A 14,371-nucleotide genomic window follows, 5' to 3' on the forward strand; every position below is an offset into this window, starting at 1 on the left:
CACACATGTCCACACACTAAAACACAGGCAGGTGGGGGCAATTGTTCCTGGGACGTAACAAAAAAGTGTCAACAGCAGAGGTGTTAAATCATCAAACATTTATGCACAGATCCGCAAAGGAATTTAGACTGAAATCCTTTGTGGCCCTGTGCCTTCATTCCTTAAGAGGTCACAGGGAAAGATGTTTCCCATGTGCACTCAGGGGATTTCCTATGAGCTGATAACCAACCTCTGAGTGGTTCCCTGGCCTGCAATCACTCCATTACAGAGAGGGCAGGTGATGAATTTTTCCCTACAGAGGGTAATTGTCATCATCATCATCATGCTTAATAATAACAACAGCCCTTTTCAATTCTGTCCGGCCTTCCTTTAGAGACTTTCTGACCTTTCTGAAGACAGTCTCCCCACACAGCTCTAAGGCTACCTCTATGCTAGGAGCTAGGGATGGTTATCCCCTGCTCCCGTACACATCTTGTGGGACCTCGATGAAAGCTCGTGTGACCATCCTTCTTCTTTAAACGCTGTCCTTAGCCAGAGAGGGACACATTCAAACCTGTGTTCAGGCCTTGTGCTGCACCCCTGTACTTCCCACAGAGGCACAAACACACAGAGCTATTTCCTTACCTTCATACAGGCGGGAGATGCCATCTTCAGTCACGGTTTCAGACAACAAGTCGCAGTAATGGCGGATAGTTTTTCCTAGACATACAATGGATCTCATTACTTTTCAAATCCTTCGCTGAAAACTGCTAAAGGTGCAGCCATTCCCCCAAGACAGCCCTTGGGAAATTCAATACATTCCTTCCATCTGCTCACAAAGCACATAAAAGCATCTGATGCCCAGAAGTTACTGAGAGGCTGATTTCCAAAGGAGATTGAATTCACATCATGCGGGTTTCCACTAGGCACAGCCAAAGAGTTGTTGTGGGCAGGGGAAGTTGGTGCAATCAATACAGCTAAATTGCTCCCTTAATCTTGGAATACATGTTAATTCTGTCTCTCTCTCTCTCACACACACACACCAGAAGTCTAGAAAAGGGCTTTGAAGGAAGCAGTTCAAAAAAGATCAAGTGAATTTCTCTGCTTACCAATGAACAGGGCTGCAGAATGTCTTATTGTTGTCTGTGAGCTTTCCAGGTACTCTAAGGCCTGGAACAGGAATTTTGGGATGTGGCTCTCGTTGTTCTGCATCTAGGAGGGAAGAAGGAAGAAATGCGCAATGTACAAATGACATGTTCTTCCCACAGCGAAGGAGCCAGGAAAGCCAAAGCACACAGCCAGGGCAAAGCAACAGCCAGTATGAGCCCATACACCATAGCAGCACCTCTCTGGAGTTACTAGTGTGTTCTCCAGAACCTCAGCTTTCATTTTAAAAGACACAAGTTTGGAGGTCTGACAGTTGTGGAGAAAAATTTCAAAAATGTGAAGGGATTGTAACTCATGCAGAAATGAACCAGCAGAGAGCCTGGAATAGAGTCCTGCCGCCCGACCGAAGCGGATGGGTACTCAGGGTGTGGGGTTAGAAAGGTCTCCCTCAAGTCACCATTCACCACTCTCAAGGAACAAGGAACACTCTCAACCTACCAAGCACTTCCAGACACACTTCAGGAGCTGTGAGGAGCCATCCCAGGCCATGCTGCGGAACAGCCTCTTCAAATGAGCCCACCTGAGAAACACTGCGCAGCGGAAGAGCGTCAGTTTACATCTCTGCAAGAGAAGGTGAGACCAAGAGGGTTCTCACTGAGAGAGGGATTGTCTGGGGGACATCGAACCTTCCCCTGTCCCTTTTCTCTCGCTTTTCCTGCTAGTGGAGATTCCTGTTATTTGTTCTACACAGGACTGTGCTCAGGAGAGGGAACTGAGACTTGGCTAGAGACAGCCAGAGCCATCCTGTCTTTGGATGGTTTGGGGCGGTTGCCCAGGGCCCTCTGCTTTGGGGGGCCCCGCACTTCAGGGGGACGCAGGACCTGGGCTGTTCTGGGGCCAGCAGCAGTAGTCCCGGCCCGACTAAGTTATACCCCACCTCGCCAGCACCCAACGTCGCTCGGGAGAGGAGAGGGCAGGGGCTTGGGAGGAGGGGAGAAATAGGGGTGGGATGGGGGAGGAGCAGGGGTGGGAAAAGGTGGAGTGGGAGCTTGGGGGAAGGGGTGGAGTGGGGGGGGGGTTGTCCCAGGCCCAGTGTCCCCCTATGGGTGGCCCTGGAAAGAGTCATAAGAGATCTCCACAACTCAGTCCTTCTATGCAAAGAAACTGTATGAGAGCGTGAGTCAGCTTTGGGATCCCAAAGAGTCGGACCAAAGAGGCACACGGATCAGGCTTCCCTCCACATCCCAGTTGGCCCAACGAAAGAAGGCAACGTCCGGTGAATGTTGGGAAGCGAGGACCTGCTGGAGAAGGTCTCTCAAGAGCTCCAGGGAAGAAGGCAGGGCAGCTGCACCCACTTTCCAGAAGGCTGTGGGCAGATACCAGCTCCCTGAACCGAAGGGCACTTACAGATTTATGCTCCCTTTTCTTTTGCTGCCTCTTGTTGGGAACCTTTGGATGCAGCAGCCCAAAGGCCTGAGGCCTGTCTTTGCAGTAGAGGGTCAGGACTCTTTCCCAGAAGAAGGCTTTTCTTCCAAATTGTGCTATGTGCTGTGGGGATGGATGAGGCCCTAGACTCCAGCATGGAGTGAAGCAGGGAGGAGAAGACTCTGCTTGGGCAAGAGGCTCTGGCCATTAATGGAGTGGGGGCCCCAGGGGATCCTGGCTCTTTGCTTATAAGGAAATAAGGACGGTGGCACTTACCAGTGTCACACGCTCCTCCTGGTCTTCGAGATGCAGCAGCAGCGGGAGCAAGCAGTTGATCATTTCCTGCTGCACCATGCCTTTGTCCGGGTCCTTCACCCTGCTCACCACCTTGCCAAGCAGTAAAATGGCAGCGGAGCGCACACTGCCCCTCTCCTGGCAATGACACACAGGGAGTGGGGAAGCCCGGTTAAAGCCAGGCAGTATCAGAGCATAACGCGACAGAGTCATAATCCGCCCGCTGCTCCGGTTCCCCCTGTGTTAACTGACTTGGCTGGCGGGAGCAGTGAGGCCACCAGGCTAGCGCCATAGACAACTTGTGCAGAACAGGGCCTGAGACACTGTGCAGGGCAGTGCAGCCCCTTGGTGTCCCAGACGCAATTTCTGTCTGGAGAGCACCGAACCCTAGACCCCTAGAAGATTAGGGGAGGGGGTGGGAAGGCTGCTGGAGACTGGTCTGGGGAAGGGGAGAAGCAGCTGCTGGAGCCTTGCAGGGATGTGCAGCTAGAAAACACAGCAGTTCTTTTGCTCTTCAGTTCCCCTGAGAGCCGGGCCATTCCCGACCCACCTCTTTCCTGCTGGGAATCTCCACCTCTTTGGGGGCTGGTGTTCTCCAGACAGCTGGTCATCTGCCCAGTGCCAGCCCCTCTCCCCCAGGCCAGGCTGCAGCAGGGGCTGGGAGCAGGGCGCTGAGGCTGAGGTTTGCCGAGAAGAGCTCTGACAGGGAGGTGGCGGAGCAGGAGATTCCCCACCCATGGCGGGGGCACTCCTAGGAGGCTCCATGGCAGGGCTGAGGGGCGGGAGGCAAGGGGATGGGGAGAGAGACACAAGGGCATCAGAGGCAGGTGTGGGGGGGGAAATGGGCTTCTCCTGCGGTTCCAAGCCTTACGTCATCAATGAAGGGGCGAAGGCTGACTGCAATGTCCTGGGAGATGGAGCCAAGCCCCTCCCCGTCGAGGAGGTAGATGATGTCTCCAGCTTTATGCATGGCCTCCATGACACACACTCCATCCCTGTCACCGAACGAGTCCATGATCGCTGGCAGCTGGGCCCGTAACAATTGCACCTGCAGGAATGAAGAAGGCAGCTCATTACTATCCTGGGTGACAGCCTGGAGCACATGCTGGACCATCCCACTCCCACCTATGAGAAACCACGGCTGGCACAGCCCCCCAACGGGGCAGAAAGTCATTCTCCTCTCACTCAGTGCCAACTGCTCACTGTAACCTTTGTCTTTGCTCACCCCTCCTCCCCCATTGCATCACATCTGCAATCAGGGGTCAGCTCACGGGAGCAGGGACCATGTCATGCCTTGATTCGCTCAGTAACGCACCTCCAACATTTGAGTGCCGTGCGTTAAACAACAAGGCTTGTGTGGGGATCTCGCTCTCATTTCTGAGCTATTCGATAGACATCGGCTTCCTCGGTCCCCGGGCAATCCACGCCTCTCACCTTTGCTGGCTGGAGCACAACACTGCCAAGGCCTCGCAGACTGAGCCTACGTATGATGGGATTTTTGTCCTGGGTCCATTCCATGAGCTGCGCCTTGAGCTCTGATTTTGTCACTATCGTCTCAATGGAAGGACTCTGGAGCAACTGGAAAGAGCCAAATCAACATCCGGTTGAGGAGCAGAGGTCTTCCTGTGGGGTCTGTTCCCTGGACAGTCATCTTTACCAAATGGCCACTTACTCCCGTACAAAGTCTCTGGTGTGTAGGGAGCCAGTTGCTGCTCTTTCAGTTGGTTCATTCCCAGAAGTTAGACTAATGTATAAGTCACAAATAAACCCGCAGGGAAAGGGGAATCTCCAGGCCCCATTGAGTGCCATGGAACAACCCCTGGGGCAGAAGAAAAGCAGACCCCAAGAAAAGGTGAGGAGAGAAGCATGGCCTTGGGGCAGTGGTGAAACATCTCCTCTTGTCACATGATCCCATCTAGGCACATCCAGCCAGGGGCGATCTCACCCTGTCTCTCCCTCCCTCTCTCTGCCGTGCCCCACAGCCTTCCATGTGTGGAGAGGAGCTAGCTGGCTGTAGGCTGCTGAGCTCCTGACAATGTGCCCCAGAGCTTACTGGCCTGAGCTGCTCTGCAGAAAGCCCACTTGTGCCTGTCAATTAATGAATCTCACCTCAGTGCAGAAAGTCATGGCGATATGTCTCTGCTCATCCTCCTTCTGACTCTGGACAATGGTGACGGCCTCTCTGAAAACTGCAGGGAGCTGAGGGTTCTCAAACTCGATCATGGCTCTGGAACATGGAACAGAAAGTCCCTTGTGGTTATGAAGGGGGAGAGAGAGTTCCTCACTAGTTGCTGGGCTGAGATGGCAGCTGGAACAGAGGAATATTTCACACGGAAATCCCATTGCCAAGAGAGACCCAATGAAGAGGAAACTTTGGGCTCCTACCTTGCAATTAGGCCAACACCCTGCGAGTAGTAATATCGGGAGGATATCATGTCCCAACCCTGCTGTAACTGGATGCCGGCAAATTCCTTCCAGTATCCGGGCATGGAAAAAAGAGTCTTCACAGCCTCCACTGACGTGCTAAAGACAAAAAAATCCCAGTGTCAGGCAACGAGATCACCCCCAAGCATGGCAAATCTGCACAAACCCTGGGACACACAACATGGTCAGCAGTAGCTAGCGACCCCGAGGATAGATCCAGTGTGATATCATGGTGCTTCCCTTCCCAAGGGGCCCTGTCTACACTGCAGATTCATTGAGTTTGTAACCAGTTACTGACACTAGCTTCTTAAGATGGTTGGTGTCATCACTCAATACGGTTGAATACTTGATTCTTTACTGTGGCAGGTAACAGGACACAAGCGGGCATGTGCGGCCAGATCCTTAGTTGGTGTAAGCGAGCAAAGCTGTGTCAGTTTACAGCACCTGAGGTGGCCTCTGGCGCTCTGTGTTTCCACTGACGCTTTGGCAGGTGGCACACGGGGATGGATGCACAAACATGACTGCTGCCTGACTGTGTAGTGAAAGCAGCTGGCCTGTGGACGGAGTCAGATGAGCGAGTGTGACTCACAAGAACACACGGCTCTCAACCCTTTCCCCTCAAGAGAGACCTGCACCGAACTGAGCCTGGGCGAACTACAGCACCCGAACAAATGATGGCCATGAACAGAGCACACGTGTTTAGCAGAACAAATCTGTTCTTCCTTTTCCTTTCAGTCATTACCTTAGGGGGCTGAGGCAGCTGGACCCCTCCTCGGGGCTGGATGTCTCGCTGGCCCTGTAGGTCCCTGGCAAGCGCAGCTCCATCACATACTGCACTTGCCTGACGCAGAGGATGAGCATCTGGGGATACATTTCCAGGATGGCTTCTCGGTATCCCCACAGGAAAAGGACCTCATAAATGGTCCTCATTGCCTGGAGGGGGGAAAGAATTTCAGTCAACTATCCCAATCTGCCACCTGCCCCCATTGCCATTCGCTATTGTCCTTTTCTCATGTCTCATTTCCTCCACAGGGTATTAGAAAAGAGGATTGGCTCCTGAGAGGGGAGGAGACATTTTGAGGCTCCTGAACCATCACCCATTCCTGGAACGAAAGCAGGATGGAGCCCTATGGAAAGATCAGAAGAGTCTGGATGACGTTATTCTCCGTTGTTTCTCTTAATGGTGCAGACCCTGTGCTTTGGCTTTCCAGCCATGACTGGACGGGCTGAAACCATCCTGAGGAGATCCGTTCGCATAGGCCCAGTGTTTCTGGCCCAGTCAAAAGTACTGGACATCTCATGATCCCATGCTGGGAAGCTCTCTAGTCACAGTTTACAGAGCCAAGAGACACCGGAACTGCAGCTGCTCACTAAAGGGCCATCTAGAGCAGAAGACAACTGAGCCAGGGGACCAGCAGATAAACCACTTCAGATCTGTAACTTTTACCTGGGGGAAACTTTCTTTACACGTCTTTGGTTTGCTAGGAGGTGGCCAGGACACACTAAGGCCTGTGCCAACGCTGCCAAGTTTCTATAGCTTCTGAACACAGACCCTGGAAAGCACTGTGGCTGTTTCAAGGAATTCAAACCTGAAAGTTTTACAAATCAAACATTCAAATCAATATGAAAACCAGCACTGTATTCCTCTGGTAACTGCATTGGGTAAGAAAGTCAATTTCTTTCGTGCTGCTCTTCAATTTGCTCTCCCATGTGACACAGATTTGTCTGTGGTCAGTGCAGAACTGCACTGCAGAGGATGCCGAGGAAAGCCGGCGTTTTGACCTCTGGCTAGGGTCCAGTTGGGTTTCACGGCCCCTAGGCACATGGGGATTGTGTTATAAACACCTCAGCTGGATGACTCTGCAAAGTGATCGGCAATAACCAGCAGGACTCAGATGAAAAGAGGCACTCACCCCGCTCAGAGCCATTATTCCCGGCTGTCTGCAGACTCAGGCAGGCTGCACTGCATTTACGCTCAGGTCATGTGTGGATGATTTTTTTTTTGTTGCAACAATAAGGGCTGGAAATTTGTGTCTTAAGAGATTTATCTCTGCTGTACAGCTCCATAAGGATGAGTGCATTTTCTCAGCACTTCCTCAGCCATGGAATAACTAGGGATCTGACTACAGGTAACAATCCTGCACTAGTCCCCAGGGGACAGACAGATGGGCCTCATGGGCCTTTTCCATCTCTGCCCTCTCTCACGCAATAGGGAGCAGCCAGACCTCATGACCCAGGGATGTGGAGTGAGCCCCAAAGTCATTTATTGGCCCTATACTGGATCAGAGAGCAAGTGGAGTGACCCATCGAAATCAGGACAATGCTGGAATTCTCCAGAAAACTGGCACGTCTCCATCCCGGGGAGTGCAGGAGGAGGGGTTGGCTCCTCAGTGGCTGTGCCTGGGCATGTCCTCTTAGTGAGAATGGACAGCTCTCTTCACCGCAGGAAACTCCCTCCAACTGTGTGAGCCTGACAGACCCTTCATGGACGGAGGCCTGTCAGTAGGAGCAGGAAGAGAAATAATGGCCCGAGGTGATAACAGAGCAGCTCCCTACCTGTCCGATGACAGCGTGTGCGCCACACAGCTCAGAACCACATCCTGGGGGTGGGAGCGAGCCAGCAAGGCCGTGGCCCTCAGCGCTGCTTTTCTGGCTCTGGGATCACAGACGTCGTCTAGCCACATTAAGATCCTTCCAACAACGTCTCCAACCTGGAAGAAAGCCAGAAAGTTGAGGGATGGATTTATCAATGAGTGACCTCCTCCCGGGTAACCCCATCTGTCAGCCCTGCAAACTGCCTCTCACCTCACTTTCCCATCTCTACTCCTCCATAATCTCAAGAAAGAGGCTTTGACAAGTACAGGAACCCCAGTCTTCCTGAGGTCTGGTTTAGCACCTTAGGCTCAGAAACACACACAAAAGCCTTCCCCAAAACCTGACCGTGGGCACAGCTCAAACTCCCCTGATGTCCCAGGGCCTTCCCTGCCTTAGCAAACTGCTCGCAGCCCTGCTCTCAAGGGCTTCCCTGCAGGAGCCTTTCCTCCATCTCTGCAACTTCCTGTTGCTCTTTCTACCACGATCAGTTCCTCCAGACCAGTGGTTATCAACCTAGTTTCCGTGTGGGCCACATCCAATACTATCTCTTTGCCCCTGAGGATGTCCCAGGTAGAGAAGCACTGCTCCAAACCCAGCTGGTTCTACGGATGTACCCCAGAGCCCATCCCAGCGATGGCAGGCAGGGCTACGTGGATGGGACTAGCCAGCTCCAGGCCCCAGCCCTATGGAGAACCTCCACACTGTGGGATTTTAAAACCTGCCGTAAGAAATCTTAAAGCCGGGTCTCTAACCTTGGGCTCAGGCTGTGGCACTCAGAACAGCAGTGCAGACATGGTGACTTGGGCTGGAGCCCAGGCTCTGAAGCCCCCTCCTCCCCTGGCTTCAGAGCTCAAGTTCCAGCCCAAGCCCAGAAGAGGCTGCATTGCTGTTTGGCCCCACAGTGCCAGCCCTGGGAGCCCAAGTCCATAGGGCCAGGCTTTACGGCTCCTGCTGCAGAGTTTGCAGCACAGGGTAGACAGACCCGAAAGGGACAAGCCACCCGCTAGGGCTCTTCCATGAGGAATCGATCATTGCTCTTTCCTCTCCTGAACAAGGAGCAGGAGCTACAACCCGGGTGGCTGGATTCTGTTGACCTGTTCTGCTAGCAGGAGGTAGAGCCCGGCACAAATCAATCTGTTGATCGAGGGGTCATTTGTTAACTTCCCGCCGGGACCTGCTGGAAACAGGGAACTTGGCCAGAGACAGGGACGACCTGCAGGGAACCCGAGGAACAGGCAGGTTTGGGGAGGAAGCTCAGGCTGAGGATTCGGTTCGTTTATGAGTCTCCGAGTTTCCAGGAAAGCCAAAGCCCAGGAAGGGAATAAGTCTGCACTGACGCGCCACGGGCAGGCGGTATTTGGAGAAGGGCGGGAATGTCACCTATTTCCAGGCTGAGTGATAAAAGGCAACGTTTAAAGAACTGTAGGGAACATGAACCTTGATTCCTCTCTCAATAACCCACCTGCGCAGGCTTGGGCAAGTCAAGGAGCTCTCTGGACTTCAGTTTCCCCAGGTGTCCAATGGGTTCAATTCCTACCTCCCAGGAGGGTGGTGGAGTTTCATTAATCGGGGGAATAAATGATACCGAGAGCCTCCTACCCAGGGGATGTAGAAATGAAGTCTGCCAGAGACCTCCCTAGGCCAATCTAATTCAGGGGGGCAGACACTCAGATCTGTGGGGATGGGCAACAGGATCAGAGCTTGGGAGAGACAGAGAGAAAAGTGCAAAGCCAAATTCCTCCTGATACTTCAGCTGGACAAACAAGGCCCTGCAGCATGTCTGAGGAAACCATGTCTGCTCCTGGAGCCTAATGTGGAGGCCCATCGGCAGACTAGGTAAGTGCTGCGCTACCAGGGCTGGGGCTCTCGGCACCTTCAGTGTGGCTGGGCTGTCCTCAGGGACGTGTCAGAGCTCCAGCGGGCAGAGAGCACGTTACAAACCTGACGCCGCGGATCCCCGCGGCCAAGCGATGAATGGAAAGGGGCTGAGCCAACCTTCAAAGCACCATGCCAGCATGTCCCAGGAACGGTTTCCTAGGAGAGGAAATTCTCCCCTCCCCCTCTCTGCGCAGCATCCTCTGCCCCACGGCGGGAGTCTCTTACTCTCTCCATCTTGTCTCCGTGTAGAGATACGATGGCCCTCAGCTCTTCCTCTGCAGCTTTAAATCGCTCCAGGGTGGGTGTTGTCAGACCCTTCACGGCTCTCATCAGCAGGGCTTGGGGCTGGGCTGAGGAAAGCTGCTCCCCGGGGGTCTGCAATGAACAGGGACAAAGCCTGTTGGGATGGAGTATTTCCATTGGGCAGCTGCCCTGGAATAGTCTGTCTCCGCGGGAGGCTGGCAGGGCCTAGTGAGCGTGGAGACTCCGGCTGAGCCCTTTTCTTAAAAAGCCTCAACAGGTGCTGAGGTTTCCTCAGTCTTTCATCCGCTCCCCTCGCCCCCTCTGCCTGAGAAGAGATGGGAGCCTCTCAGCCAGTGCTGGGACCCCAAGGGCCACCCCATTTCCTCCCTCTCTAGCCCCTCCTCCCAGGAGCCCAGCTTGTGCTGAGAAAGCCCCAATGGCCTGCAAAGCCCATTCAAGTTGCTTGTTGAGTGCAGCCGAGGGGTCGCTGGAGAACCTGCCCCACGTCCCATCCCACCTCGAGCGCCTGAGCAGATTGGCTCAGCAACTCTAGCAGCCCACGGTGTCTGCGCGGAAAGGACTGAGAACAGGCCCCAACGGAAATGCCTCTTCCTTCCCCACCCCGCAGCGTGTGGCGCTGCCACAAAACAGGCAGAAATCGCCGGCAGGACAGAAAGTAGCTTCGACTGAAGGAGCGAGTCTGCCTGGCTGAGGAGAATCCCAAACTGTGGGCTTCTGGGGCCAGACCCTTGTGGGTCAGAACTCACTGGGCACAATGTTAGTCCAGGGGACCTGGTTCCAGGGTCTTCTAAACCCAGGGCCTGGGGTGCTGGAGGCCTTTGTCCTGGTGTCTCAGGCACCTCCTGAGTATTACTGCAGCTGGCCTGCGTGTCTGGATCAGCACCGTCTGTCCTGGATGGCAGCAGCTGAGGACACAGCAGAGCACACCAGAGTGACACACTCGCATAGCTACTCCAGCCCCCCGGCGTGTCAGAAGCTCCCAGAATTGCAGACTTTTGTATGTGCTGCAGGGTGCTCTGTCACTAATCATCAGAGTTACAATGGTGTCTCAGTGTCTACAAGTGCAGGGATGGGCCTCGTATGATTTTCAGCAGTGCCTGTGTGCCATGAAAAGTGCATCAGAATCAGGCACCTGAGTCAGGCACTTCTGCGAATCCCACTAAGCACTTGTGTACTTCTTTAGGTGCCTAAACCCCTTTGTCAATCTGGATTATTTGCCTTATGCAAACAACCTAGAGAAACTCATAAAGACTGGCTGGAGTTGATGACGTGCAGAATGTTTCCTTTCAGCTCCCTGAGCAAGGGGCAGGTAGTTCTCCTGTCAGAGATACCAGCTCCGGGAGACATTAATACACACAGCAGGGGATGCTTTCCATTATCTCAGTCACAAAGCATCATTACCATTGTCATATGGGAGCTGCTTGGTAATGAGGGGATGGGAGCGCGCTCTTCTTCCTGCTCTTCTGGACTCCCTTTTCCGCACTTCCCCTTCGACTCAGACGGCTCCTCCTTCGTCCCTGAAGCAGAAAGAAACATTCGTAACATTTCGCTTTTCCATGTGTTATCCCTGGTTTACAGAGGACGGAAGTCGGGCCCAGAGCCCTGAAGCGACTTGCCCAGGGTCAGACTGAAGGTTGTGGGCAGAGCTAAGCAGAGAACTCCGATCTCATGGCTCTTCGCTGGGGGCTTTTACCACATGAGGCTTCCTCTGATCTAGGGGCCAGTTTCTTTTCCATGGTGTATTCTACTCTTCCCCTCCCCTTGCACAGCGTTCCTGTCAGTGATGGGCAACAGGCCTCATTTGCACTTAACCCCCCAAGAAGTAATGACTCAGCTCTGGTACGGTTCCCAGCTGTGACCTGCTGAGACCTCTGGAGCATTTTACTGATGAAACAGACCCGATCCAGGAGACAAGAAATGATTTCCTACAACATCCAGCCTCTCTGTTCTCCTTACAGCCTGGAGCAATGTTAGTACTCCCCACCCCACAGTGCCAGACCCCCAGAGGGGGGTGATCTGACACTGTCAGCTCTCCCCACCTCAGCGATGGACCTCGGCCACCCTGTCCAGGAGGATCCGGCACTAAATGGATTCCAGAGTCTGAGGTTCCCGTGAGAAGCCCTGATGTGTAAGGCTTGTAGAGTGACTGGTGTGAGTATTCCTCACATGCTCCTCGCCACAAACCATGTGGATTGAATCCTCACCTGTAAGATCCAGTTCAACTTTTTCTGTCTTCTCCTGCAGCTTCACCTCCTCTGACTCCACCTGGGTCTCAGCTGTTTTCTTCTTCAGGGACAAGTGCGTCCACCTTCGTGGTGAGGAAACTGTTCTCTCCTCATTGCTCTCTGCCATCGAGGTGTCAGATTGGCTACAAACACAGAGTCTTTTCATGCCTGATAAGATGGTCCATGAGCATTTGCTTCTCTGGGGCTTCTCTGGCAAGGCCTGTTCTTGCTGGCTAAGGACAGAGCATGCCTCGATTGTTGCAGGTTGGAAGAACACTTTGTGCACAGGGATCTCTCTGTGCTCCCTAGAGGCGAGTCTTTGGAAAAAGGAACGAAGCCTGGAGTAGAAAGAAGGAGGAAATGGGTTTTTCTGTCATTCTCTAAAGGAAAGGAATTAGTTTGCCCAGGATTCACAGATCCAAGAGACTGGTCTTTTGAAGCCAACTGCTCCTCTAATAGCCAGCCAGTTCATACAACCAAGAACATAAGCAACACAAGATCGCCCAGCCTGGGTAAAACTGTCTGACAGTAGCCAGTGCCCCAGAGGGAATGAACAGGGAATGATCAAGTGATCCATTCCTGACGCTCATTTCCGGCTCCTGGCAAACGGAGGTTAGGGACACCATCCCTGTGCATCCTGGCTAATAGCCATTAATGGACCTCTCCTGCATAAATGTATCTAGTTCCTTTTTGAACTCTGTTAAAGTCTTGGACTTCACAACATCCTCCGGCAAAGAGTTCCACAGGTTAACTGTGCGTTGTGTGAAAAATACTTCCTTTTGTTTGTGTGAAACCTGCTGCTTATTAACAGAGACTTCAAAGGGGGCACTAGGATGTGACTCAAGGACCATTTGATCTGTAGTTAAACACTGTACCCCTGAACTCTGCCCCCATGATTAGACCCAGCTGAAGACACATGGGACCGTGGTGAAACAGAAATTCTTCTGCAGACGTTCTAGGGCCTGTGTTATGTAGGGGGTCAGACTAGATGATCAGGACTGGCCTTAGAGCCTTTGAAACTATGAATTTCTGAACCTAAAGATGGCTCTAACTGCTAGTGTGAAGGTTGCTGCTCCTGTCCAAGAGGAGATACTTTGAGGTTTCCTTGGGGAGAGGCACCTGGATCCCTGTTCCCTCTTTCTCATAACCTTCCTTGGACAGAGCACATCACAGGTTCTCCCCTTTTGTTCTCTAACAGGAAACCTCCATCCACCAGATCTGTAATTCCTCCCTTGCTAGCACAGTCGCTGGCTACATTTCCTAGCCTGACTCTCACCTCATGGATCTCACGCCTCCTCTGCCATTGGGCAGACATGGAAACAGCAAAGGTCAATTTATATTTTCTTTGGTCATTGCCTGGGTCTAGTTGCAAAACTGCTTCATTATTAACCCCAGTCCTTTGTGCACAGAATGTTGGGACTCTGGGAACAGATGGGGCCAAGCTGAAAACCAATAAACCTTTGTTCCCAGAGAACCCAGTAAAAGGAACAAAAGATTGTCATCAAGAAGATTTGAGGGTCTGGAAGGATGGATTTGCAGCTGCAAATATGTTGATTTAGTCTCAACTATTTCAATATCTGGAATTTATTAGCATGGGGAAAATAATCAGTAAACTTTAAATGAAGAATTTCCCATGCTATTTATAACATGCAGTCAGAAGTTTGGCCACCAACACAATAAGAAAGAAATCACATCGAGACCCATGACCAATGTAGGCTACAGTTTATTTAAACCCCTTTCCTGGAAAGGAATTGCAGGGGGGAATTTACACATCTATTGTATAACCCAATGGGGGTACAGTAGAATTTGTAGAGAGTTTTGAAGTCTATCTCCATGAGATTATTTCTGAGAGAACTGCCAAGATGACAGCCAGGGGATGGGAGTGGAGCTGTATCCCTTTCAATAGCTTAAGATTTATTTCTTCTGCATTATTTGATCTCATTTATGTGTGTTTCAATCATGTAAAGTCTGAGATAGATATTGTCTCAATACACATACATTAGCCAATCATTACATGAGACAAAAGGTTTAGATTCACAACTTGAAGGCAATGAGTGAATTAGAACATAACAGAACATAAGAATATAAGAACATAAGAACGGCCGTACTGGGTCAGACCAAAGGTCCATCTAGACCAGTATCCCGTCTACCGACAGTGGCCAATGCCAGGTGCCCCAGAG

The 14,371-nt window shown here is 52.2% G+C and overlaps 1 protein-coding gene across 1 annotated transcript; it reads right to left on the reverse strand.

The window, feature by feature from the left end:
- Positions 1–1,652: 1,652 nt before the first annotated feature.
- On the reverse strand, positions 1,653–12,330 carry LOC135978924 (maestro heat-like repeat family member 5). The gene is made up of 13 exons (XM_065579629.1): positions 12,171–12,330; positions 11,368–11,483; positions 10,713–10,871; positions 9,928–10,077; positions 7,786–7,940; positions 6,677–6,710; positions 5,972–6,162; positions 5,191–5,328; positions 4,915–5,032; positions 4,240–4,383; positions 3,677–3,853; positions 2,788–2,943; positions 1,653–1,676 (listed from the first exon to the last, which is right to left on the reverse strand). The coding sequence occupies exons 1-13, from the start codon at positions 12,316–12,318 to the stop codon at positions 1,653–1,655; spliced, it is 1,710 nt and encodes a 569-aa protein (XP_065435701.1). The 5' UTR covers positions 12,319–12,330.
- Between the last annotated feature and the right edge of the window lie 2,041 nt (positions 12,331–14,371).

This window comes from Chrysemys picta, unplaced genomic scaffold, assembly GCF_011386835.1.
Source record: "Chrysemys picta bellii isolate R12L10 unplaced genomic scaffold, ASM1138683v2 scaf542, whole genome shotgun sequence".
NCBI classification, from domain to species: Eukaryota; Metazoa; Chordata; order Testudines; family Emydidae; genus Chrysemys; species Chrysemys picta.